This window comes from Muntiacus reevesi, chromosome 2 (genome assembly GCF_963930625.1).
Source record: "Muntiacus reevesi chromosome 2, mMunRee1.1, whole genome shotgun sequence".
Lineage (NCBI taxonomy): Eukaryota > Metazoa > Chordata > Mammalia > Artiodactyla > Cervidae > Muntiacus > Muntiacus reevesi.
The window spans coordinates 74,605,823-74,629,576 of NC_089250.1; the positions used below are offsets into that span (position 1 = coordinate 74,605,823).

General features: G+C 53.2%; 1 protein-coding gene across 1 annotated transcript in view; it reads right to left on the minus strand.

The window, feature by feature from the left end:
* The window catches only part of PREX1 (phosphatidylinositol-3,4,5-trisphosphate dependent Rac exchange factor 1), a 175,013-nt gene that overhangs the window by 31,184 nt on the left and 120,075 nt on the right, over window positions 1-23,754 (minus strand). The window contains exons 8-15 of the mRNA XM_065922136.1: window positions 21,733-21,851; window positions 20,980-21,129; window positions 20,406-20,553; window positions 14,383-14,483; window positions 13,850-13,953; window positions 13,654-13,703; window positions 11,476-11,551; window positions 4,247-4,319 (exon numbers count right to left, since the gene is read on the minus strand). Coding sequence (XP_065778208.1) covers window positions 4,247-4,319; window positions 11,476-11,551; window positions 13,654-13,703; window positions 13,850-13,953; window positions 14,383-14,483; window positions 20,406-20,553; window positions 20,980-21,129; window positions 21,733-21,851 — 821 coding nt within the window. The remainder of the gene's footprint in view (window positions 1-4,246; window positions 4,320-11,475; window positions 11,552-13,653; window positions 13,704-13,849; window positions 13,954-14,382; window positions 14,484-20,405; window positions 20,554-20,979; window positions 21,130-21,732; window positions 21,852-23,754) is intronic.

Sequence of the window (23,754 nt, forward strand, 5' to 3'; positions counted from 1 at the left end):
GCCAGGACCAGCCCCTGGACAAGCTTGGGTTGGCCAGCATGGTGTTCTAGTAAGTAAAGTACTGTGCCAAAACTAACATATTAGGATAGTTCACATAAAAGCCTGGTTTTCCGACTCTCGTGGAAATTCTGGACTCATCCCACCTGCTTATATAAAGACATGTTACAAAGCCATGTAAGGTACAAAGCTGCGGAATCACAGCAGAAATAAAGAACCAGTGGAAGAGAACAGCTATCACATAAGAGGACACTGTTTTATGGGAACTTAGCATATGATGGATGATGAACAACCACGTGGAGTATTCCATAGATGGTACGGGGAAAACTGATTCACTTACAGGAAAAAATAAAATCAGATCCCTGCCTCACACCATATGTAACAATAAACTGTTGAATCAAAGACCTAAATAAGAACAGGAAAACTGAAGCTCACCAAATGAAATGCAGGCAAGTGTCTTTGTCTTAAAACAGAAAAGGAGTTCATATACAAGACTCCCCCAAAAGCAATATGATAAAATTAAGGACTTCCATTCAATAGCAAGGCCACAGGCAGGCCACAGATTCAAAATTAACCGTACGGTCTAAAATCAACAAAGGAGAAATCTCGGGAAACTCCAGCAAATCAACCAGAGAAAGCTGGGAAACTCGTGGATAAATGGGTAAAGGATATAAATAAGTAATTAACAAATGGGAAAACCTAAGAGAATGGTAAGTGCCAAGTACATGGAAAGGAACCCATCCTCACTAATAATCAGAAACAGGCCACAGTGAGACACTTTAGGCCAGGAAATGGTACACTCAGTCACTGTGGGCCAAATGTGGCTCACTCCTGCTTTTTATAAATAAAGTTTTATTGGAACACAGTCACACCCATTTATTTATATATTGTCTGGGGCTGCTCTGGGGTCACAATGACAAAGTTAAATAATTGCAGAAGACTGTATGGTCCACAAAACCTGAGACATGTACTATCCGAGTCCTTACAGAAAAAGTCTTCAGACCTCTAAGACTAGGCAGGAAAGTGAGTAAAAAGAACCAGTAACAGGGGCTTCCCTGGCGGTCCAGTGGTTAAGATGCTGCACTTCCCCTCCGGGGATGCGAGTTTGATCCCTGGTCAGGGAACTAAAATCCCCTATGCTGTGTGATCGAAAAATATTAAAACAAAAACAGAAAAAAGAACCTGTTAACAATCAGCATGTGATGTGGTCCCTGTGGATTACAATTTAACTAAATACCTTCTAGTGCAGAGCACACCCGTGATATAGACTCAAGTTCATTTACTCCACAAAGGAGGACCTGCTGTACCCCTTTTAAAGACAGGAAGACTAAGGCCCAGAGGCGCTAAATAAACTCCAAGGTCACAGAGCCCAGGCTCCTCCTCTGCATCATACTGCCCAGCCTGGCCTGACAGATGGGCACGGGGACAAATTCCATAAGGGGGAGAGGTCGAGGCAGTCGTCTGAGGTCAGTGGGCCCGGGAAAGGACAAGCAGCTGTCTTAGCTTCAGGCCTCCCTGAAGGCCCGTGAGGACACAAAAAGCATCAAGAAGCCTTCCTTTCTGCCTCCTTCCCCTCCTGGGACAGCTAGCTGTTTGTGAGCATGGCTCACAGGCCACCTCTATTACCTCCTTGGAGAGAACAGACGCTCAAATTGCTGCTTTGCCCAGAGCTGGGAGCCAGGCCCCAGGAGGTCGGCTGGCTCCCCCTCCACTGTAAACACGAGGCTACAGGACTCCGGGAGAGGGAGGAGGAGCACCGTGTTGTGTCTTATGTCTCAGCTGAAATATCTGGGGAAATAACTGGAATCCCAGAGTCCAGGAGCTTGGCCAGGTGAGGGCCGACCACTCCCAACATCCAGCCAAGGCCACTGGCCAGGCTTCGTGAGACGCGGGCACAGACCATCGCTGAAAGCCTTGGTCAGTTCCCCCCGCCCCCAACCTCAAGGCCGTTTAGCCTCTCTGAGCCTCAGTTTCCTCATCTGTAGGGATAACAACCAACGTCCCCGAGCAGCCACAAAGATTAAACCATGAGCCTCAGTTTCCCTGTCTGCACCTACAGCAAGGGGGCTGGACCACTGCCTCTGGGTCTCTCTCTGGGGACACCCCAGGGTCCCACGAGCCCAGGTCAGACACCCTGGGAGGCGCCAGACAGGCCCGACCACGCCCTCCACCCGCCACCCTAACCTGCATTTTGCAGCAGCCGCCACCCTAGGATTGGCCCTTTCCTCTTTTAGCCTGGTCTGGAGTTCGTGGCAGGCAGAGGGGACCAAGGGCGGCACCCTGCAATTTCTCTCCCCGAGCGCCCCCGAGGGTGTCGGCGCTGCCCTGGGTCACCCTCAGCAGAAGGTCCTCAGACAGCCGCCTTCCTGAAATAGCCGCTGGGGTGGACCCCTAATTACTCTCACCCACAAATGAGAGGTTCTGCCCAGCTGACGGGAGGGAGGGAAGGGGCTCAGAGAGATCCCTGTAGGGAACAGTGTGGGTTTCAGGAATGACCCGGGCTGCCCTGGCTGGGCCCAACATGCCCCTCTCAGCTGTGGAGTGAGCCCCAACCGCCCAGAGCTGTCAGAATGCTGAGCTCAGACGGGGAGGGAAAGATGGGGAAACTGAGGCCGAGAGGAGCGGGCTTTGCTGTCAGCAAGCTGAGTCGGGCCCAGAACCCAGCCTGCTGACTCCAAGGCAGAGGGCAAACCGGATGGGCTTTCACCTCACGGGGCAAAGGGACACCAAATCCAGCTCCTGGACCAAGTGTAGAAAGCTGTGGCCCCCGGCTTGCTTTTCTAAATAAAGTTTTATTGGCTAAACGTCACACCCACATGTTTACGCATCCCCTGTAGCCGCTCTCAGACTACAGGGGCAGAGCTGGGCTATGGCAGAGACCGTGCGGCCTGCAGGAACTAAGACGTTTACTGTCTGGCCGTCTACAGGCGGAGTCTGCCGACCTCTGAGGGGTGCACAGAGCAGACGCTGGGAGGATTCCTGGCCGCTCCTCCTCCCAGCGTGGCTTCAGCTTATTTCACGGTTGCGTGACTCACACACACATGCAGACAGGACTTGTCTTTCTTGTTCACCTCTGGTCCCCAGAGCCTTGCATGGTGCCCACAGGCAAAAGGCTATGGATGACCAAAGCCAGAGGGGACGTGTGGACTCAGCCTCACGGGGACAGAACGGTCCCGGGAAAAAAGTGAATCTGAGCTGGTCCAGAGCGAGAGGCAGGAGAGGACCCCTCCAAGCTGGTCGGGGGGCCTCAGAACTGAGCAGAAACACTGACAAGTCAGGGGAGGAGGCAGGGAGGGAGGGGCCCCTGGACGAGGGAAACACTGCACATGACAAGGTCCTGAGGTTGTTCTGGAGACCAGAGAAAGGCTCTCTGCTGGGGGTGGGGTTAAAAGTCCACTCATCCTAAAAAAGCAGGAACTTGGGGGCTCCCCCGGGACCGGAGCTCACTGGAGGCCTGTAACGCCACCCTGCCTGGGTCCAGATCCCAGCCCCTCCCTGTGCAAGTGTCCTAGCTGCCTGGGCCGCTGGCCCTCGTTTACACACGGGCATGTTTTCCATACCAACATCAAAGGACCAGCACAAGGATTAAACTAATCACTACATGCAGAGTTCTTAGGAGAGGCCGGGCCCAGGGTATAATCTCTCTGTTATCTTAAAGCGGTGTCAGTGGAACCATTTCTCCCTCCCCAGGACCATCTCACACCGTCCACCCACCTCCCCTCCGACACACGTCTCCCTGTGGGAGGAGGAGGAACGGGTCTGAGGGGCGAGGCCCCACCTGGCTTTCTCCCTCTCACGCTCACAGCCCGGCCATCCTCTGTCCCCGCGGACCCCTCTCCTCCCCTCCCAGGAGGCCCACGGGCCAGGCCCACCTCACCCAGCCTCGCTACCCACCCTAGGCCATCTCCCACCCAGGAGTAAAGGCTTGGGAAGCCCATGGATTTTACCAGCCACCTCGGTCCCCACTAGACACCTGAAGTGGTCTCTGCATCAGTGCAGAACTGGGGATGGAGGAGGAGGGGAATTCACGAGCCGGCCCAAAGCCACAGCAGTCCATAGGCCCACAGACCCGGCATCCACACCCACTGCCTTGGGCCAGCCTACCACTTGCTGTCTCTGGGCCTGCTTCCCCTCACTGAAACGTGCACCAGGGACCAGGGTCCCTGCCAGCAATTCTGTCTCAGGACAGACCCCCACCCCACCCCACCCCACCCCTGGGGAGGCTGGGCGGAGGGGAGGGCTGGATTACCGTGATGCATGAAGCCATTGTTACACAGCCCCACGCCAAGCGCCACCGCCTCCTCACGTGTCTGGCAATCACCCTGGAACAGAACGAGAAGGGGAAGGTGTCAGGTGGACCTGGCCCAAGGGGCTGAGCCAGGTGGAGAAAGAGCCCACTGCTACCCCAAGAAGGCAGACTCCACAAGAGCAGGGATGTGTTTACTGTGGTACCCCCAACCATATCTGTGATTGTTATTTACAACTCTCAAAACAGAAAAATATTTAATTGTATGTTAATTATGTAAATGTAACAAATGCATGGAGTATCATGTGATAAATACCGCAAAAAGAGAAATGGAGATTTTATGTGGCAGACACTGTTGGTTGCACAGCAACAACCCTCCCCCACCCCATCCGGCCCTGGTACTGAAACCCTCACTGATATAGATGGCAGTGCATCTATCTAGACAACCTCAGATCCCAGCCTCCACTATAGTCAGTGGTGGCCAATGAAACACAAGCAGAAATCACTGACAGGGAACTCTGGAAAAACACTGTGTCCCTGGCCCTTCATATCTCTTCCTCCTGCCTGCCTGGAACACAGATGTGATGGCTGGAGCTCCTGCAGCCATCTTATATCACAATGTGGTCTGGAAAATAGAAACATACAAAGCAGAGCAGAGCAAAAATAAAGGGAGAGGGAGGTCCACAAAGATATCATGAGATTGTCCCAGCCGCTCTGTCTCACCAACCTCCAGCCTTCTCTCGTACTACAGAAAAACAAACCTGTAATTGGTTTCAGCCTCTGTAGTTGGCTCTCTGATATTAAGAAATCAAGTTCAACTCCTAATTGACCTGGCTCTAGTCAATAAGACATCTGGGGAAGCCTACCAGGCAATCCTGGAAAATATCTTCCTCCCTAATAAAAGGGAAAAGCAACAGCACCCCTCCCTGCCTGGGATAAAGTTACACGAGGAAGTGATGCAGGGACTGCAGGCCATGTCATGATCAAGGTGGCAGACTGCTGAGGATGACAGAGCGAAGGACAGAAGGTTCTTGATATGAGGTGCTACTGATGTGCAGCATGTTATTTGCTTAGGCCAGTGTTCAGTTGCGTTTTCTGTTCTCGCAACTGAAAATACTCCTAAATCGGGGGTTTGGCTCATCTCAGACTTCCTGGAGGAAGTGACATCCAACCCGAAACTGCAGAATGAACGGGTGTGGCCAGTGTACTGGGCCCCTGCTGGGCCTGCCTCCAGGGCCAACTCTCCCTTGTGGAATGCCGCCTTGAGGGGAAGGTCCCTCCAGGCTTGCTACCGCCAACCCCTGGCCAGGTTTAGGGCACGGGGTCCAGGCAAGACCAGCGCAAAGTCTCTCTGCCCAGAACACGACCCCTGAGCAGAGGAACCCAAGGTCAGGGAGCAGCTGGAGCCAATCCTGCCTGAGAGCGTGCCCTGGAGACAGCACCCCATCAAGCCTGCTCCTGAGGAGCTGGGAGTTTCCTGGTGCCGGTTCCTTTGAAGGCCTGGCTCCAGGGTCTCTCCTGACTCTGTGGGTGCTCCACGGCCTTCCCAGGAAGTCACTGTCTCTTTTTTATACTCCTTAAGTTAACCAGATTCTATTTTTGCTTCTTGCAACCCAAACGATCTCAGTATATCCAGGCAAAGTATATGAATTGTGCATGCATCGGGGGAGTGACAGCAAAGGAAAGAGCGGGGACGGAGGTCCAGAGGTGGACGGAGTCTGCAGCACAGAAGCCAGCACGGCCAGCGAGGACAGGGTGCCCCACAAGGAAAGCGCCCGTTCCCTGCTGAATGCGAAGGGCTTAGAACAGAGCCTGGCACACCGTGGGTGCTTGCTAAATACCTGCGGATTGGATAAAGACGTGGTGAGCAAGGACTAACTCATTCAGGAGCTTGTAGCCAGGTCAACGAGCTTCGCCTCCATTCAGAGCGTCACAGGGCCTACAGCCTCTCATTTAAACAACTGCCTGACACAGCCAGGCCAGCGGCCTGCACTTGGGGTGTATCCCAACCACCCTCAGAGCCCCCGGCCAGCAGCGGAGTGGCTGGGCTAAAGGAGAAATGAATTCAGAGCTGCAGGCCCCAGAGCAGAGCCTGGGGCAGCCGCTGGCCTCGTGTTTTGCTGCCCGAGGCTGACTCATGGATGACAAACCTGTCCTGTGGGACCTGGGGCTGGTGGTTCGAGGGCCAGCAGGCTCTGAGCCCCGCCAGGGGCAGGGGGCTGCCATCCATCCCAAAGGCCACATCCACAGCCACAGCCTCCCGCTGTGAGGGGCCCAGGAGGCGGGCAGGCCCGGGTTGGGGGGTATGGGGGGCCGGGCTGACGTCTGGAGCCCACCTGGCTGTCTGAAGCTCTCACAACCTGGGCTGCCAGCCCATCCCCTCCCCTCTTCTCCCCCGAGGGCCCTGGGGTAACCCACGGGGCAGCTCCAAAGATCCCATCAGCAGCGGGATCCTCCAGTCAGGAGTGAAATACACCAGCCCTGCAGGCGACCCCCCCACCTGAAGAGTAAGCCCCCACCCACATCCCGCCAGCCGTGAGGAAATCGAAAGTCACAAGCCCCCATTTTCTCCCCACAGTGTAATAAACCTCTCCACCTGCATCCCCCTGCCCCCTGAATGGCCCACCAGCCCCCTGGCTGGGGGGCTCCAGCCACACTAACGACCTTGAGGGTCAACCCAGGGGCAGCTGCTCTTATTAACCTCATTTGGCAGATGAAGACATTGAGGGACCAACAGACGTGGCACTGGCCCAAGGTCACAGCTTGAGAATGGAATCCTCTTACAGGCAGGTCTGCCCTCCCTCCAAGTTACAAACAGGGAAACTGAGGCTCCAAGAGGGGAGGAGAGCTGCGCAGGGTTGTGGCCAGGGCTCCTGCCCTGTCCTTGTTTATCCTGTTTCTTCTGCTGGTGCCTTGAGCTGACAGACCGCCCTTTGCCTGCTCCCATCCAAGCCCCGCCACCCCAACCCCCAGGCACTGGAACCCCCGCCTAGGCCAGCATCACCATCTGCCTGGCCATGGGGTCAGCATGGCGGGCACTCGGGCATATCTCTGCAGAGCTGGCACGGGAGCCAGCAGATGCCAGCCTCCCCGCAGCACCTGGCTCCTGACCTGACCTGCTCTCTCCTGTCCCACCCGCTGCCCCCCACTCTCCTTTTGAAGGCTGCAGCCTAGGGCGTCCTGGAGCCCAGGCAACACAGACCAAAAATCACGAGCAGAGAGGGGAAGAGAGCAAACCTGAAGCTGGCGTCCCCGCATTCAAACCCCTGCTTGGCCAAGCCGTGACCGTGGGCAACTCCTTCACCTCTCCAAGCTTCAGGTCCTCATCTGTATTTTTTTAATCCCTGGATTTGCCTTTGACTTTCCAAGGCCTCTGCCACCCCTCAGTGGTGTTCCCTGCTCAGATTCCAAGGACAGGTTATAATCAATAGAGGCGGTATTACTACTATCTCTATTATTATGACTATCAAGTCACCATGAAAGCCCCCGTCACACACACGCACAGTCTTACAGGGGTACCCCATTTCTGTGTGTCCTGAGGCAAGTTATAAAACCTGAGCCTCAGTTCCTTCATCAGTAAAATGGGGATAACAACTGTTCTTCTGAAGATTAAATGAGATAATACACAAGAGAGCAGAACTGATGCAATATGTAGCTTGTCAATCAAAGGACTAGTACCTCCCTCATTCTCAGAGCTAAAAGAACTCTGATTCATCCAAGGAGTTGGTAGCGAGCCTCAAGGAATGAATTCTGAGCAATTCTAAGCCACCCTCAGCCATCCTTGTCGTCTTCCCCAGGGAGTGGTTTATGGGTATATGTGGGACCCACCTGGCCATGAGACCAAGAGGAAGACTACTTGGGAAGGGACAGGACTGGAGGAAGTTTCCTCCCCCAATAAACAGAGTGAGAAAGCTCTCTTCACCTGTCCCTGCTGCCTGCCTTTGGCCATAGGTCTACATGGATGTGATATCTGGAGCTGTGGCAGCCGTCTTATGACAATGAGGCAGCGGGCAAGGTGGTAGAACAAAAAGATGGAAAGAGCCTGGGTGTAAATGGCATTGTTGAGCTCTAGGATCATGAGCTCTGGATGTCTAGTTACATCAACAAAAACAAAACAAAACAAAAATGCCTTTACTGTGTAAGTCAAGTTTTTTATTATGTGCAGCCACAAGCAATTCTAGCTGATCAAGGAGGTTTCAACTAACATTTTGTTTCAAAGAGCAGAATGATCTAGAAGTTAGAAATGAAGAGGTGTTCAAAGCAAAATAACCCTCCTGAACTACACAATTATATGTTTTCTTTTTGACCTTCCTGCCAAGGTACAAGGTGGGGATGACTCTAATCAAGACTTGCCATAACCAGCCTTCAAGGTCACATCCTCATCACCAACCTCTCCCACGCAGAGAGACCGATACGCATACCATCCTCCCCTTTCCGTGACCTGGAGCCAGATGCCAGCTGTCTTTTGGTCAGTCTCATGGAAGCCATCCTATGTCAACCCCAATTAGCTTCCCTGTGTCCCCAGACCAGGCCAAGCAATGGGAGGCCTGCTGAAGTGGACAGAGGGTCAGCTGCAAACTTTACTCCACCATCCTCCCCTTGCCTCCACTGCAACAGTGGTGGGGGGGGGGGCATTCTCAGGACCCACTGACAATGACTCGGGCTATTCTGGGGGGCCTCGGCCAGGAACACAGCTAACCTGACAGCACTGGCCGAGAGCAGGTCCCCACTGCGCCTGACATCAATCACAAACAGAAACCAGCAGCCGCAGTTGCTCTGGCTAGTTCTCCTCCTTGCTGGAGTGCTCCAGGTCACAGCCCTGAGCCTCCCCGGCTTGGTCAAGGACCCTGGAGTTCTTCAAGACTCCTCTCTCAACCCTCGCCCACAATCCATCCATCCAACAGCAGACTCTGTTAGGTCTACCTTCAAAAAATCCAAAACCTGACCACGTTTCCTGCCTCCTCCGAGGCCACACCGTTCTCAGGAGAGTTCTCATGCTCCCCTGCCTGTAGTTTTGAATCTGCCTCCTCGCTGGTTGGTGTATTGCCAGTCTCATCCCCCAACAGTCCCAAGATCTTATTCCACCAAAATCAGCTGCTGTCCCATCTGTGCTGGGAGCCCTGCAGTGGCCCAAGCCCTCCCAAGAGGCCATGCTAGATAAAGCGCATGCTCTGGGCTGGCTTCAGGCGATCCTAAGGAGGGGGTGGTGTACTACAACGGCTAGCAGCTCTGTGCTTCGGAGCCATGCAACTCTATAAATTCAAATCCAAGGTCATTTAAAGACCTCCCACGTTTTGGGGCCCCGCATCCTAACAAACATATTTTAAAATGCATCCATGTCCTACATTAAATACATTTTGGGGGTTTGACAAAGTTTTTTCAAGGCATTTTCTAAGCTTGCTTTTGAAGTGATTTGACACCAAGAATGCTTTACTTTACATAGATTGGCTCTGACTTCTAGGCAATCATCAGCAATTTGTTCGGCAAGAGAAAATCCAGGCAGTAAATTGTTTTCGAATGGAATGAAGTTTCTATGAATGGGAAACTTAACAATTAATGAGGCTGCCATAGAGCTGTACTCTATAAAAGTTTAAACATGTATCCCTTTCAATTTCACAGTCTTCTCCTTGTCTTTGGAGCCAGTGCATTCTTCTTATGAACTATGAATGAAGGTTCTTGCAGGCTCCCTGAAAAGTCTGCAGAACTGAGGCATGAGGGGATAAGATGGGCCCACCCAAGTTCTAGCTCTGCTGCTGCCAGGCTGTGTGCCCTTGACGAGGCACTTGGCCTCTCTGGACCCCAGGTCCCCATCTGTAAATAGGGTGGAGGACTCAGTGAGACAATGCACAAAAGCCCAGACGGGCCCTGGCCCAGAATAAGCATGCTGTGTGAACAGGAGCCACCCACTGTGAGAGGCAGGCAGGTAGGACTGTTCACAGCACCTCAACAGAACAATCGCCTTGGGGTAGTTGCAGCAAAAGCAGCTCATAGATTTTTCCAAGACTCTGCCCAGTCCCTGATCACTGGTGACCTGTGTGAAAGGAATAACCTGGCAAGCCCCACCTGGAGGCTCCGGTTCGGTGCCAGGAGGGAACCAACTTGTCCCAGTTTGCCCGGGATCATCTCACGTCTAAAACAAAAAGCCTCAAGGTGCCAGTCACCCCACTGTCCCTTGACTGGCAGATAAAATGTGCTCTATCCACCCAACAGAATATTATTCAGCCTTTAAAAGGAAGGAAATTGTGACAGAGGCTGCAACGTGGACGAAGCCTGAAGACTTTATGCGGACTGAAACAGGCCTGACACAGAAGCACGAACACTGCCTGGCCCCCTCACACAGGTTTCCCCGAGCAGGCCAACTCGGAGAAAGCGGAAGGGTGGCTGCCAGGAGCCGGGGAGTCACAGGACGTTACTGTTTAACGGGGACAGAGTTTCAGTTTTGCAAGATGGGAAAAGCCCTGGAAGTGGACGGTGGTGATGGTTGTGTAATAATGAACTTAAGGCTACTGGACTGTACACTTAAAAATGGTTAAGATGGTAAACGTTATCTTATGTGTTTGCCGATGTGCTCAGGCATGTCTGACTCTTTGTGACCCCATGGGCTGTAGCCCACCAGGCTCCTCTGTCCATGAGATTTCCCAGGCAGGAATACTGGAGCGGGTTGCCATTTACTCTTCCAGGGGATCTTCCCAAGCCAGGAATCAAACCCGAGTCTCCTGTATTGGCAGGCGGGTTCTTCACCACTGCACCACGTGGGAAGCCCATACTATGTGTATTTTACCACAATTTAAAAAACAATTTTATGGAAGGGGGGTGCAGGATGAGGGGACACATATACACCTGTGGCTGATTCATGTCAATGCATGCCCAAAACCGCCACAATATTGTAAAGTAATTATCCTCCAATTAAAATAAACAGATTAATGTTTTAAAAATTAAAAGACAGCTGGACAGAAAAATAATAATAATAATTTTTAAACAAATTTTTAGGGACTTCCTAGGTGGTCCCATAGCTAAGACTCCACACTCCCAACGCAGGGGGCCCAGGTTCAATCCCTGGTCCGGGAACTAGATCTCACAGGCTGCAATTAAAGACCCTGCATGTCTCAACTAAGACCCGGTGCAGTCAAATCAATCAACAGAATTTTAAATTAAAGCTTTTTAAACCTCAAAGGCCCACATCCTGGTCAGCCCCTCTGCTCCACGTCACACCCGCTCAGGGGAGCTCTCACCTGGGCCAGCAGCCAGTCCACCAGCTTGCTCCCAGGCAGCACAGACTTATACGTCTTCAGGTGGTAATCGCGGTCCCTGTGGAGAGGAAGCCGGCCGTGAGCTGATCGGGCAGGAGGGAGGGGAAACAGTCCCGAAGTCCCTGCTCAAAGCGCTCGGGGTCCAGGGACTTCCAGATTCTCCAGCCACGGGTCAGAGGCCGGGGAGTCCAGCTGGACCCGCCCCTCACTCACAGCGTCACCTAGAGCAGGTCTGTCCCAACCCAGGACCCCATCCTCAGGCGGCTAAAGGCTTCAGAAAAGCTCCCCAGCCTGGGGTTCTCCAGCAGGGATGACTATGCCGCCCACCACAAGGAATGCTTGGCTGTGTCTGGTGACATTTTTGGCTGTCATGATCTGACCAGGGTCGGGGGAGGACTGGAGGTACCATCAGCATGTAACAGGTAGAGACCAGATGCTGCCAGCACTCAAAACTGCCCCAAACAGCTCCCAAACGAGGAACGATCCCGCCCAAGACGCCAAAAACGCCGAGCCTGCAGAGACCTGATTTACTCTTGAGTAGCAAGAGAAACTTTCAGTTCTTCCCTTTTTTCTTTAGTTTTGTCGTTGACATCCTTGCGTCTAAAGGTAACAAAACTATGTCGACATGGAAACATCTCTCCAGGGGCTGGAGTGGGCAGTCAGGACCAAGCAGGGGGCAGGGGTCTGTGACGGTCCTGGTTCTTCACTCTGACCTGTCATAGCATCTAATTCCTGCCAAGCTGTGGTAGGAAGGGTTGTGCGGATCTTGCAGCCAAACCACAACAACCGCTCAGCTTCTGAAGCCGACGCAAACGGGTTTCTGTGGCCAGCCCTGTTGGGGCTGAGAAAGGACGGTTTGGGGACCTCTTCTCGGGAGCTGGGGAGCTTGGCAGGGCACGTGTGCGGTACCTGGGACCTGCTGCCGGCCCGGCCATGTCCCCCTCCGGGGGCGGACGGAGGGGCCCCTCCTGTGAGTTCTGAGCTGGACCAGGCCGGCCCACCTGGCTCCCAGGTCTGCGCAAAGGGGCTCCCTGGGCCTCACCTCCAAGGGGAGAAGACCCTTCCTCTCTGCTCCTGAGAGGTGATAAGTGCTGTCAGGACGGGGGGCAGAGGCCTCTGCAGCTGGTAAGGATCACGTCGCCATCCCCGGCCCTGCATCCACTGCCATAAGCTTCACAGTACAGACAACCACAAATCACGGGCACTGCACAGCCCTCACCGTGTACCGGGCCACACTCAGATTCACGCCTCGTCACTCAGATTCACACTCCAGGGGTGTGAGCTACGCTTATGCCCATTCCACAGATGCACAGAGGCAAAAGAAGCTAGTTACCTTCCAGCCACCACTCAACAAACATTTCCTGAGGGCTCCTTGGCCCTGGACCAGCACTCTCCAGTATGTGGCTGTTTTCCAATCAATCAATGTTGCATCAGAGTTCAGATTACACTCTTCAGTCTCAAGAGTGTGAACGTACGTGTGACTAGTGGCCACTGTCTTGGGCAGCACAGGTACAGAGTGCTTCTACCAGTGCGGGAAGTTCTACTAGCCAGCGCCTCTTTGGGTGCTGCTGAGGGTTTGGAGACACAGTGGTGAGCAAATTCCCTGCCTTTGGTGAGTGTAGAATTCAGTGGGGGAAGACAAGACAGTATACAGACCAAGAAATAAATATAGAGTATGTCAGCCACTGACAAGCTTCAAGAAGAAGACCAAAATGAAGGAAGGAGGGTGGTATGTTCCAGATGTGATATTTTAGAAAGGTGGTCGGGAAGGCCCCTCTGACTTGGGGACATTTGAAGGAAGGAAGGGAGAAGATAGGTAGGGAAAGAATATCCTAGGCAAAGAGGACAGCAAGTGCAAAGGCCCCGGGATGCATACTATTATTATCCCGATTCCACAGAGGGAAATAGCCGTTAACCAGCTCGCAGGCTGAGATCCAAACTCAGTCTGTCTGACCCCAGAGCTAACACCCTTCACCACCACGTTGGGCTCCCCATACCACAGATTAACTCACTTGACCCTCATGACAAATCTACAGGGTAGGTGCAGTTATGAGTCCCATTGGATGGAGAAGGAGACCGAGGCCCAGAGAGGTTAAGTTACTGGCCCAAGGCCATACAGCTGAGAAGGGGCAGAGGTGAAGCTTGGAGAGAGTAACTTACTTGATCACAGGGGTGTAAAGGCTGTGGAGACGGCAGTAAAGCCTCACACCCTGAAAGATAAAAGGGGGGAGTCTGGGATCAGGCCACATTCTCTGGGGGGCCTGCAAATCCCGCCCGATAGGAGGGTGTGGGGAGCAGAGGGGGTCTGGTGGGGGCAGTGGGGTCCAGACTGTGGGTCAGGGCGGAGGGTCCACACCTTGGACATGATGTCCTCCAGCTCGCTCCGGGCCTTGTAGGTGCCGTCATCATAGCGGAAGCGGTACATCACCTGCTCGTTCTTGAACTGGTGCTTGTCAGAGACTGGAAGGACCCAGGGCTGGTGAGGCCGAGTGCAGCCCCCGGCCCCTCCCAACCCATACCCCCATCCTCACCCTCCACCCAGCCAGGTTCTATGCCAAGTGCAATTTCACTGAACCCCCTGCCCACACTCCAACTGGAAACTAAAACTTCAATGGTTCTTGCTATTTTTTGCAGAGACAGAGAGAAAATTCTCCTCCCTGCCCGTAACTTTACGAGGCCACCTTGCTTTGTGGGTGCCCCGAGTGAGTGCTGGATCTTCCAGCCCTGTGAGCAGTTTTATAAGGGCAGCCATGTCCCCAGGCCCACTCTGCACCCGGGGGACAGGTGGCCGCACAGCAGAGTAGAAACGGCCTCTGAGTTACTTCTGCACACGGCTGCTGAGGTCTGACCTGCCTACCCCTCAGCCACCCAGACCCAGGACCCACTCACCATGGTGGATAATACCATTCTCCAACAAGGCTTGGCCCAGGTTCACTCCTTCTTCCGTCTTGCTGATTTCACCAATTTCTAGGAGCCAGGCAACAAACTCACTGCCAGAAATATAAGATGCAGTTGAGAGGACCACCCCCATCCTGGGACCATAGCTGCCAGCACTGAACTGGCCTGATCCCACCCACTCTCAGGAATGACAGCCAGAACTGCCTATGGGGAAGCAGAGCTCAGGTTCCTGCTGAAAAGTGAAAGTTAAGGTGGAAGTCGCTCCGTCAAGTCTGACTCTTTGCGACCCCACGGACTATACAGTCCGTGGAATTCTCCAGGCTGGAATACTGGAGTGGGGAGCCTTTCCCTTCTCCAGGGCATCTTCCCAACCCAGGGATCGAACCCAGGTCTCACGCATTGCAGGCAGATTCTTTACCAGCTGAGCCACAAGGAAGCAGGGGTTCCTGCTGAGGCCGGATGTTTCTCCTCAAGATCAATGGCAGAGAGGTGGGTGTGAGCAGACCCCAGGCCCTGCCTCAGGCTAACTGAAAGGATGGATGGATGCAAGGGAAGATGGATGGATGGGTGGATGAAGGATGGGAGGAAGGATGGGTGGATGGGTGGAGGAATGAAAGGATGGACACATGAGTGGATAAATGAATGAAAAGTGAGTAGATAACTAGATGATTCAACAGATAAATGACTAAGTGGCTGGGGAGCTTAGTGGGTAGGTGGGTGGAGGGGAGCATGGATGGATGGATGAGTAAGTGGAGAAACGACGGTAGATGGTGGCGGGGTGGGCAGGTGGGAGATGGATGATGGCTGGATGGGTGAACAGACAGAAGGAATGAAGAAACCAATAAGCGGAAGAAATAAGGACCCAGAAAGATGATTGTAGAGAGTCAGGAGAGATAATGATGACCAAATCATGTCATTCTCCCACTGAAAACCCTCCAATGAGCTGCCTAGTTACTCTCAAAAAAACATGCACATTCTGCCCACGTGATGACAAGGCCCTGCGTGAACTATCCCCTCATCTCTGTTCTTTTCACTTATTCTGCTTTACCGCACCCACCGTCTTCCACGCTTACAAAACATGCCAGACTCCTGCTTGCCTTAGGGCCTTTGCACTTGCTGTTCCCGCTGCCAAGACACGCCCTTCCCCAGCTCTTCACATAGCCCTTCTCTTTCATCTTTAGGTCTCAGCTCAAACATCACCTCCTTGAAGAAGTCTTCCCCAAACACCTCATCAAAACACCCGACCCCCACACAAACCATCCCATCTTTCAGTTATACTTCCTTTTCAGCACTCATCATTAGAGTCGTACCCTTTACAGATTTGTGGATGCGTTTATCAGCCGTCTCCCAGAACCAGAATGTCGTCTCCATGCTGATGGAGACCTGTTGTCTAAGTCACAGCTCTACGCCCCCGGCACCGGGACGAGGGGCCCAAGCACAGCAGGGCAGAGTAACCTCATGAACAACAGGAAGGGACATTCTGGGGGAAGCAGGAAGGCCTCAGCAAGAAAGATGTGCTCACAGGCCCAGAGGAAATGAGGCGAATCCAACGTGACTACCCAGCGGGGCAGGGGCTCAGCCCAGACCCCAGGTCCCAGCTCTCGGGGAAGTGTTCAGGGCTCCATGCAGAGCTCAGCCCAGTGGAAGTCAGCAGGAAGGGAGAGCTGGGGACGCAAGGCAATCTGTACTCAATGAAAGTGGGTGGCAGTTGGCCAGAGCGCGGAGCTTATCGAAACCAGCTGTTCCGCCTCCAATTACAGGGCCAGCGGGGAGCAGGGCTATTTTTAGCTTTCCAGCGTTTGGTGGAGCAAAGACCTGCCTTATGTGTAGGTAGTGGGGTGTGCCGAGGCACTCAGGGAGCCCCAGCGCAGGCCAAGGTGGGCGTAGACAAAACAGATCTATTCTGCAGAGCGGGAGCCCCGAGTGGGTAAGAGATTGTTCTGGGTCCTGTCCGCCCCCAGCCCTATTCCCCAAGTCCCCAAAATCAGCGGCAGAAAGAAAGCTGCCGGCAGCCGGGGGAGGCAAACAGATGTGGAGTGCCCACTCTTGGAAGCTGAGACTCGGCTGCCAGCTGCCCACCAGCTGTCCCCTCGGGGGCCACCTCTGCCCGGACCGGCGGCCCTGCGACCAGGGTGGGGGAGAGACAGGAAGCCCCCTGCAGCAGCTGCTAGTGCAGAAAAAGGCAGCCCAGACGGCAGAGGAGCCAAGACCCAGCTTTCTGCCCCCAGTTGAGTCTGGAGCTTTTTTGAGGACCAATTTGCTGGGCAGATTTGGGCAAATCACTGTCCCTCTCTGGGCCTCCAAAGGGTCCATCTGGCAAGTGGTCCATTCAGGGACCCTCTGGATTTTGTCAGTAATTTTCGAATCACACTGAATCTTGAGCTGGGGTCCAGGGTTCAAAACCAGACACCATTCACCTCTAATGCAGGGACCCTGACCTCTCGTAAATGAGTAAAAAGGGCCAGGTGGAAACTCTGCTGAGCCAGCCAGCACTTCTGGAGACGCAGCCACTCAGGGCGGCCAACCGTGGCCACATGGGAAGACTAAAGCATCTTATGACTTTTCAAGAGAAGCCAGAAATCCAGCGTTTCCTGTGAAATCTCCCAACTGTTAAATGTGGATATTGAATACCACGTTTTATGGAAAACGCGTCTGCAAACCACACTGGGTCAGCGGGACATCGTCTGCCTCCACAGGGTGCAGGGAAGAGAGTGAAGGCAGGAGGATCAGCCTCTGAGTGAGAAGAAAGGTTCGGAAGCCAGCCGGCCGCCAGCTGGTGGGGGCCAGGGCACAAGGAGCAGCGAGATCCAGTCTTCCAGAAAGACGAAACTGGGTGCAGGGTGGGGGGCGCTGGGGACGCAGGGAGCAGATCGGCCTACGTGGGCAGGAGCCGGAGAGTCACGGAACGGGGGCCTAGCTGAGAGTCAGCATGCATCAGCCTTCATCGCTCTTCCTTCCTGCCCCACTATATCATGCCCCAGTAAACATGGGTTTCACCTACTGTCTGTCAAGTCCAAGGCTGGGCACGGGGGACACGCACGCACGCCTGGCAATCTTCCCGGGAAGGTCCCCGAGTGAGGGCCAGTGTCCACTCACTCTCAGTAGGAGAATTCCATTTCTCTTGCTCATCTCCTCCATGGCCTTGGGCTCCATAAGGGCAGGAACTGGTGGGGGGTGGGTTATGTTCACCCCTGTGGCTCCATGGTCTGAAATGCTTCCGGGGGCTGTCTGCAGCAAAGCCTGGCAAATCATTATTTATCACCTACTACGTATTGACGGGGCTTCCCTGGTGGCTCAGGGGTAAAGACTTCGCCTGCCAACATAGGAGACACAGGTATCTTGATCCCTGGGCTGAGAAGATACCCCTGGAGAAGGAAATGGCAACCCACTCCAGTATTCCTACCTGGGAAATCCCATGGACAGAGGAGCCTGGCGGGCTACAGTGCATGAGATCATAAAAGAGCTGGACATGCCTTAGCAACTAACAACAATCATGCATTGATAATGGCAGTAAACTGCCTCACAGTGTCACAGGAAGATGAAAACGCATGGCCGCGTGGCCGCACCCGGAGCAGAGAGGGGCTGCCTGACCATGTCCCTAGGGCCGCTGGTTCCTTCCACCTGAGGGGACCTGGGTCCCAGCCGGGAAGAAAGAGGACCGCAGCCCCGGGCTGGGGGCAGAGCAGAGCCTGCAGGGAGGTGAGTTCCATTAGCATGATGATAAACAAGCTTTAGTCCTTGCCCTGTTTCAAATGGGCAATGAAAGAAATCTCCCTAATCCTTCCTGAGGAGACAGAACACTGCTGAAGCTCTAATCACAGACCAGTTATCCCGTCCGGCTGGACTAAGCTCTCCAAAGGGTTCATCAAGGGGCGGGGAGGGCCTCTGACCCTGGGGGGCCGGAAGCACACCTCTCCTAAGAGAAAAACCTCCTTTCTTGCCCAGGGATTAGGAGATTAGCTGATGGAGACCAACCAGGCTACCCCTTCCCGACTTCCCGCAGGTCTGGGGCCCACACCCCTCCACAGAGCCTCCCAGGGAACGTGGAGCCAGGTCACTGACCTGAGAACAAATCCCGACTCAAAGGCATCGCTGCCACCTCTCAGGGTCTCCACGACCCTTAAGGCCCCCAGGCTGCTTCCAGGCCAATTGTAAGCCTCAGGCCATGACCCCTACCTAACCCCCTTCCCCAGCTTCACACTCTGTCTCCAACTGCCCATCCAACAACCTTCCAATATCTTTCAACATGCAAATGTCTACGGGGTGTCTCAACCTTATTAACATGTCCAAAACGGGGTTCCAAGTCTCCAAGTCTCCGCCCCTTTCCCCACCTGGCTTCCAGGTCACTGCGCTCCCGGGCGTGCCTCCCGCCTCTCTGCCCGCTTCCTCTGTCTCCTTTGATAGTTGCTCCTCACCCCCAGGGCCCAGTCCGTCCCTACCTCATTTCTTTCCAGCCCTCTTTCTACTCATCCCCTTGCAGATTTCATTCAGTTTCATGACTTTGGAAACCATCTAAACGCCCACATGCCCTGCACTTAGATCTCTAACTCAGACTCTTCTCCCTGAGTCAAGATTTCATATCCCCCTAGCAAGTCGACATCTCCATCTGGGGGCCGGTCTCTATATGAGCATCCAAACATCCCCTGGGCTGTACCCCACCCCCTGAAACCTCCCTGCGTCTCCACCCAACTTCTCAGCAAGCAGCCATCTGCCCTTCCAGGTGCTCACAATCCTTAATTCCCTTCCTCCCTCACCCTGTCAGCAAATGCCATCACCTTCAAGATGACCCAGAATGTGACACTCGCCCCCATCTCCACGGTGACCACCCTAGACCCAGTCACCTCTCCCCTGGTCTATGATAACAGAATAATTCCAGCGGCTTTTATCCCAGGCCTCCCCAAAAGCTTTGGGGATGCAAGTGTGGTGTAAGTTAATGAATTCTAAACAGAACCCCAGCTTCACAGGCAAGCTTCTCTCCCCACAAGCTTTGTGGGGCCCCAGGCATTCTCCTACCCTCTCCAGAGCGCGACCACCAGGTCTAACACACAGCGGGGCCTGGGAACAACTGGATGGTTTTACAGGGACTGCAATTCTTCCGCTTCTCCCAATACCCAGCCCGCTCCCCCAGGTGAATGAGATTTAAACCTGGGTTTAGGATCCAATCCCAACTCACCTGTATTCTGGCCCTTTGATCCTCGGTTATAAAATAGCGGCAGGGGCAATAACATTTTATTATTAGGAAATAATGCAGTTCCCAAACAGGGAAATTGGAGGCCCCAACTACTGAAAGCCATAGGAGACCTGCCTCCCCTTATGTATCTCCGGAAGGGAGGTCTTACCAGACACCCACCCAGCCAACACCTCGATCTCAGACTTCCCGCCTCTAAAACCATGAGAAAATACATCTCTGTTGTTTCAGCTGCCCAGACTCTGGGACTTTGTTAGGGCATCTGAACAGACTAATTCAAAGGTCTACCTTTGCTCTTCCGGCCCTCCCAAAACCTTTGAAATCAACTCTCTGCATTAAATACCTCTTTGATTGACATAGCTACAGGGGCTTCTCTTTGCTTAATTGCTAGAGCAGCATTTTTCAACCCATGGTGGGCAACCCGCTCGGAGTCTGTGAAAGTCTCACTCAGCAGTAGTTTTGAAATGAAGAACTGAGTAGGACTGAATAGACACAAATACTTGCAGGGTGTATCAAGTACAGTAAATGTGAAACTTTGGCTTCAATCATACAATTAATGGACTGTATGTGTGTACCCGGTCACAATACCAACCTTACATTTTGCACTGAGTTGTGGTCAAAAACATTTGAAAGACCTGACATGGGGACCTCACTGTGCCTGACCTCCAAGGGCTGTTCCATAAGCATTTAGGGTGCTTTAGTGGCTCTGCCCAGGGGGGCTCCTGAGGGAAGGGGCAGAGCTGGGAAAAGCCAGGTGAGTGTAGATGGTCTGCCCACCTCCAGCCGAGGCCCAGGACCCAGGGGAGGGCAGGGTGGAGGCACTCACTTGCCGAGGAAGCACTTGGGGACGGTGCTGAGTTTTCTCCGACGGTCCTTGATGAGGTTCACCTTCTTGTTCATCATCATGTGGTACAGCTTCTCCCCCTTCTCCGCGATCATGACGTAGGCGTCGCGCTCCATGCCCAGCTTCAGGCCTACGGAGGAGACACGGTCAGCACCAGGTACTGGGAGCAGCGGGGACAGGCCTGCGGATCCCGAAAGCCTATCTCCAGTTGACCCCCCACTGCCACCAAGAGTCCCATAGGGATTCCAAGGTCATCCCATAGGTCGTCCAAGGTCGACCAACCACAATGGCATGACCTTGGGCAAGTCTCCTCTATTAGCCCTCAGTCTTCCCATCTGTCTAGTGGGCTAAGCCAGATAAGCTGAGCTCCCACCAGGTTATCACAGACGCAGAGCTCCTACCCCTTCAAAGACCTGCTTTTTGGTAGGTGGCCCCGATCTCTCTGGAAAGGAGAGACACAGCTCTGTCCCCAGACACAGCTCTCACTCGACAGGAGGGATCAGACTGGGGGAAGCCATATACACTCCCCGATCCGGGAAAGCCCCCGGCCACGCACTCTCGCGCTGCTCCCGCTCGCGGATGATGGCGTCCAGCCACTTTTGCTTCTCCTCCGCCGTCTTGGCCATGCAGACAAACCACTTGTTCTTGGCCGTGTTGTGGATCTTCCAGCCGTTGGTGACGGTGTAGCCATTGCTGTGATAATCCGCTAGCGGGGGCAGGAGGCAAAGAGAGGTCAGCAAGGACTCAGCCACACAACTCAACATTCATCATTATGTGCTTATGAGTGAGGTCGTGGGACCAGCCCTGCCTGCTCCAGAGAGACAGGGCGGTGGGTACACCAATGGGATCAGGTTTGGGGGTTAAACTTACCACCCTTCAAATACTCCCTCTCCTATCTCTTCCCTGGTGAGCAAGGAAGACCTGCCCGTAAAGAAGTCTCCCAAGCTCTCAATTATAGGGGCTTCGTGCAGGAACAACTCCATGAGAGACACCTGGTGCTTCCCTGCCTGCTTGCCCGTCTCCTTCGTGCACTTTAGGTTGCTTAAAACCCCAGTGCAGGGGCTTCCCTGATGGTCCAGGGGTTAAGAACCCGGCTGTCAATGTACGGGACCTGGTTTGGATCCCTGGCCCGGGAAGATTTCACATGCCATGGGGCACCTAAGCTGGCGTGTGCCGTAACTACTGATCCTGTGTTCCAGAACCCGGGAGCCACAACTACTGAGCCCATAAGCTGCAACTCCTGAAGTCTGTGCTCCGCAAGAAGCGGAGCCACCACAGTGAGAAGCCCACGCAGCACGGGGGGGCCTACCTGTCCCGTCCTCCACGTTCTCCACCTCCATGACCTCAGTGTTGATTCGGCCCCGGAAGATGTACAAGGAGCCGTTGATGGATTTGGTCCTCTTGGTGGATTTCTTGCCCCCCGTGACCCTGAAAGACAGCGGGAAGTCAGCGTCCCCTCCCCGTCCCCTCCCTGGGCCTCAGTCATCTTCAATAGGGTGAACGGGAGCAGGACAGTCACACAGAAGGACACCCAGGGACAGGAGCAGAGCAGGGACTGGCTCTGAAGCGTGCCATTTTGGCTGGTGCTGGGGTGACTTGAGCAAGTCACTTTTCCACTCTCAGCCACAGTATCCTCATCTGGAAAATGGGCTAATAACCTTGCTGACCTTCCAGAGCTACTTTTGAGCCAACAGGAGATATGGATGTGAAACCAATAAGAAGCAATAGAAACCCCACTCTTCTACGGCTAGAAAATGGGTAGAGGCTCTCAGGGTGTCTAACAAACAGGAACTTCCTGAAATAAAACCAGAATGGAAAGGAACTCCACTTCTACATGAAGAAATCTGCACCTACCTACCTACCACTGATTCACTCGCTCAGGTGAATTCTCACACACCTACTCAGTCACTTGACAAACCATCTGGCCAGCACTTCCTCTAGGAAGCCTACCAAGGTGGGATCAGGGCAGTCACTCACCCATGCATTCAACAGGCGATCAAGAGAATACCTACAGGCACTATTCTAGGTGCTGGGTCTGCAGCAGGGAACGAAACGCAGTCTCTGAGACTACATCTTCCAATACGGGAGGGCAGGAGCACCCCCAAAGCTCTCCATCATTCCCCCTTCTGGCTCCTACCCCCTGCAAGATTAACCACTATCCTGGTGTCGAACCTCATGGATCCACTTTGCTGTTCTGGAAATTCACATTCACAGAATCACACAGGGTGATGGTGATGGACGTTTGGGTCGGCTTCAGTTTGGTGCTATGCCTTGTGTTCTGGGCACGTGTCTTATGAAGAACATACGTGTGCATTTCTTTGGGTTATCTACCTGGGAGTTGAATTTCTCAGTTATAAGGAATGCCTACAACTGGCTTTGCTAGATGCTGCCAAGCCATAACAATTATCCCACCCCCAGCAGCGTACAGACATTCCAGTTGCTCCACCATCTCTGTAACTGGTATTGAATTTCTCATTCTGGCCATGCTGGTGGCAGAGAGGAGTGTCTCTAATAAAGATTTCATCTGTATTTCCCTGGTGAATAATGAGGTTGAGCACTTTTTCATGTTTATTGGCCATCTGGTGTCTTCCATTTGTGAAATGACTGTCCCTTGACCATTTTTCTGTTGGGCTGTCTTTTTCTCAATGATTTATAACAGGGCTCAGCAGATTTTCTTCTGAAAAGGAGCCAGCGTGTAAATATTTTCAACTGGGTGGGCCATATGGTCTCTGTTACAACTACTGAACTCAGCCCTTGAGGCATGAGTGCATCCACAGACAACACAAACATGAATGGGCATGGCTATTTGCCAATAAAACTTTATTTATAAAAATAGGCAGAGGGCCAAAGTTGGCCTATATATTATGGATAGGATTGCAACGTGATAGCAAAGATCTCCTCCTCCTCTGAGGCCTGGCTTTTTACTCTCTTCTTCTTGTCTTTCAAGGAACAAAAGTTCTTAATTTTAACGTAGTCTGATAAATCTATTTTTCCTTTATACTTTCTGTACAATTTAAAAAATCTTTGCTTACCCCCCAGATCATGAAGACAGACTCCTATGCCTTCTTCTAGAAGCTTTATTGTTTATTGTTCACATTTAAATCAATGATCCACCTGAAGTTGACTTTTGTATATCATATGAGGGATCAAGACTCATCTTTTTACCGCTGGATATCAAACTGATCCGGCACCATATACTGAACCGCACTGGTACTTGTGTTGAAATTTAAATGACTGCTTTCACGTAGGTCTATTTCCAGACTCACTACTGCACTCCATTAATCTGTCTGATTTTGCACCAAAACTACACTGTCTTAATTACAGCAGCTTC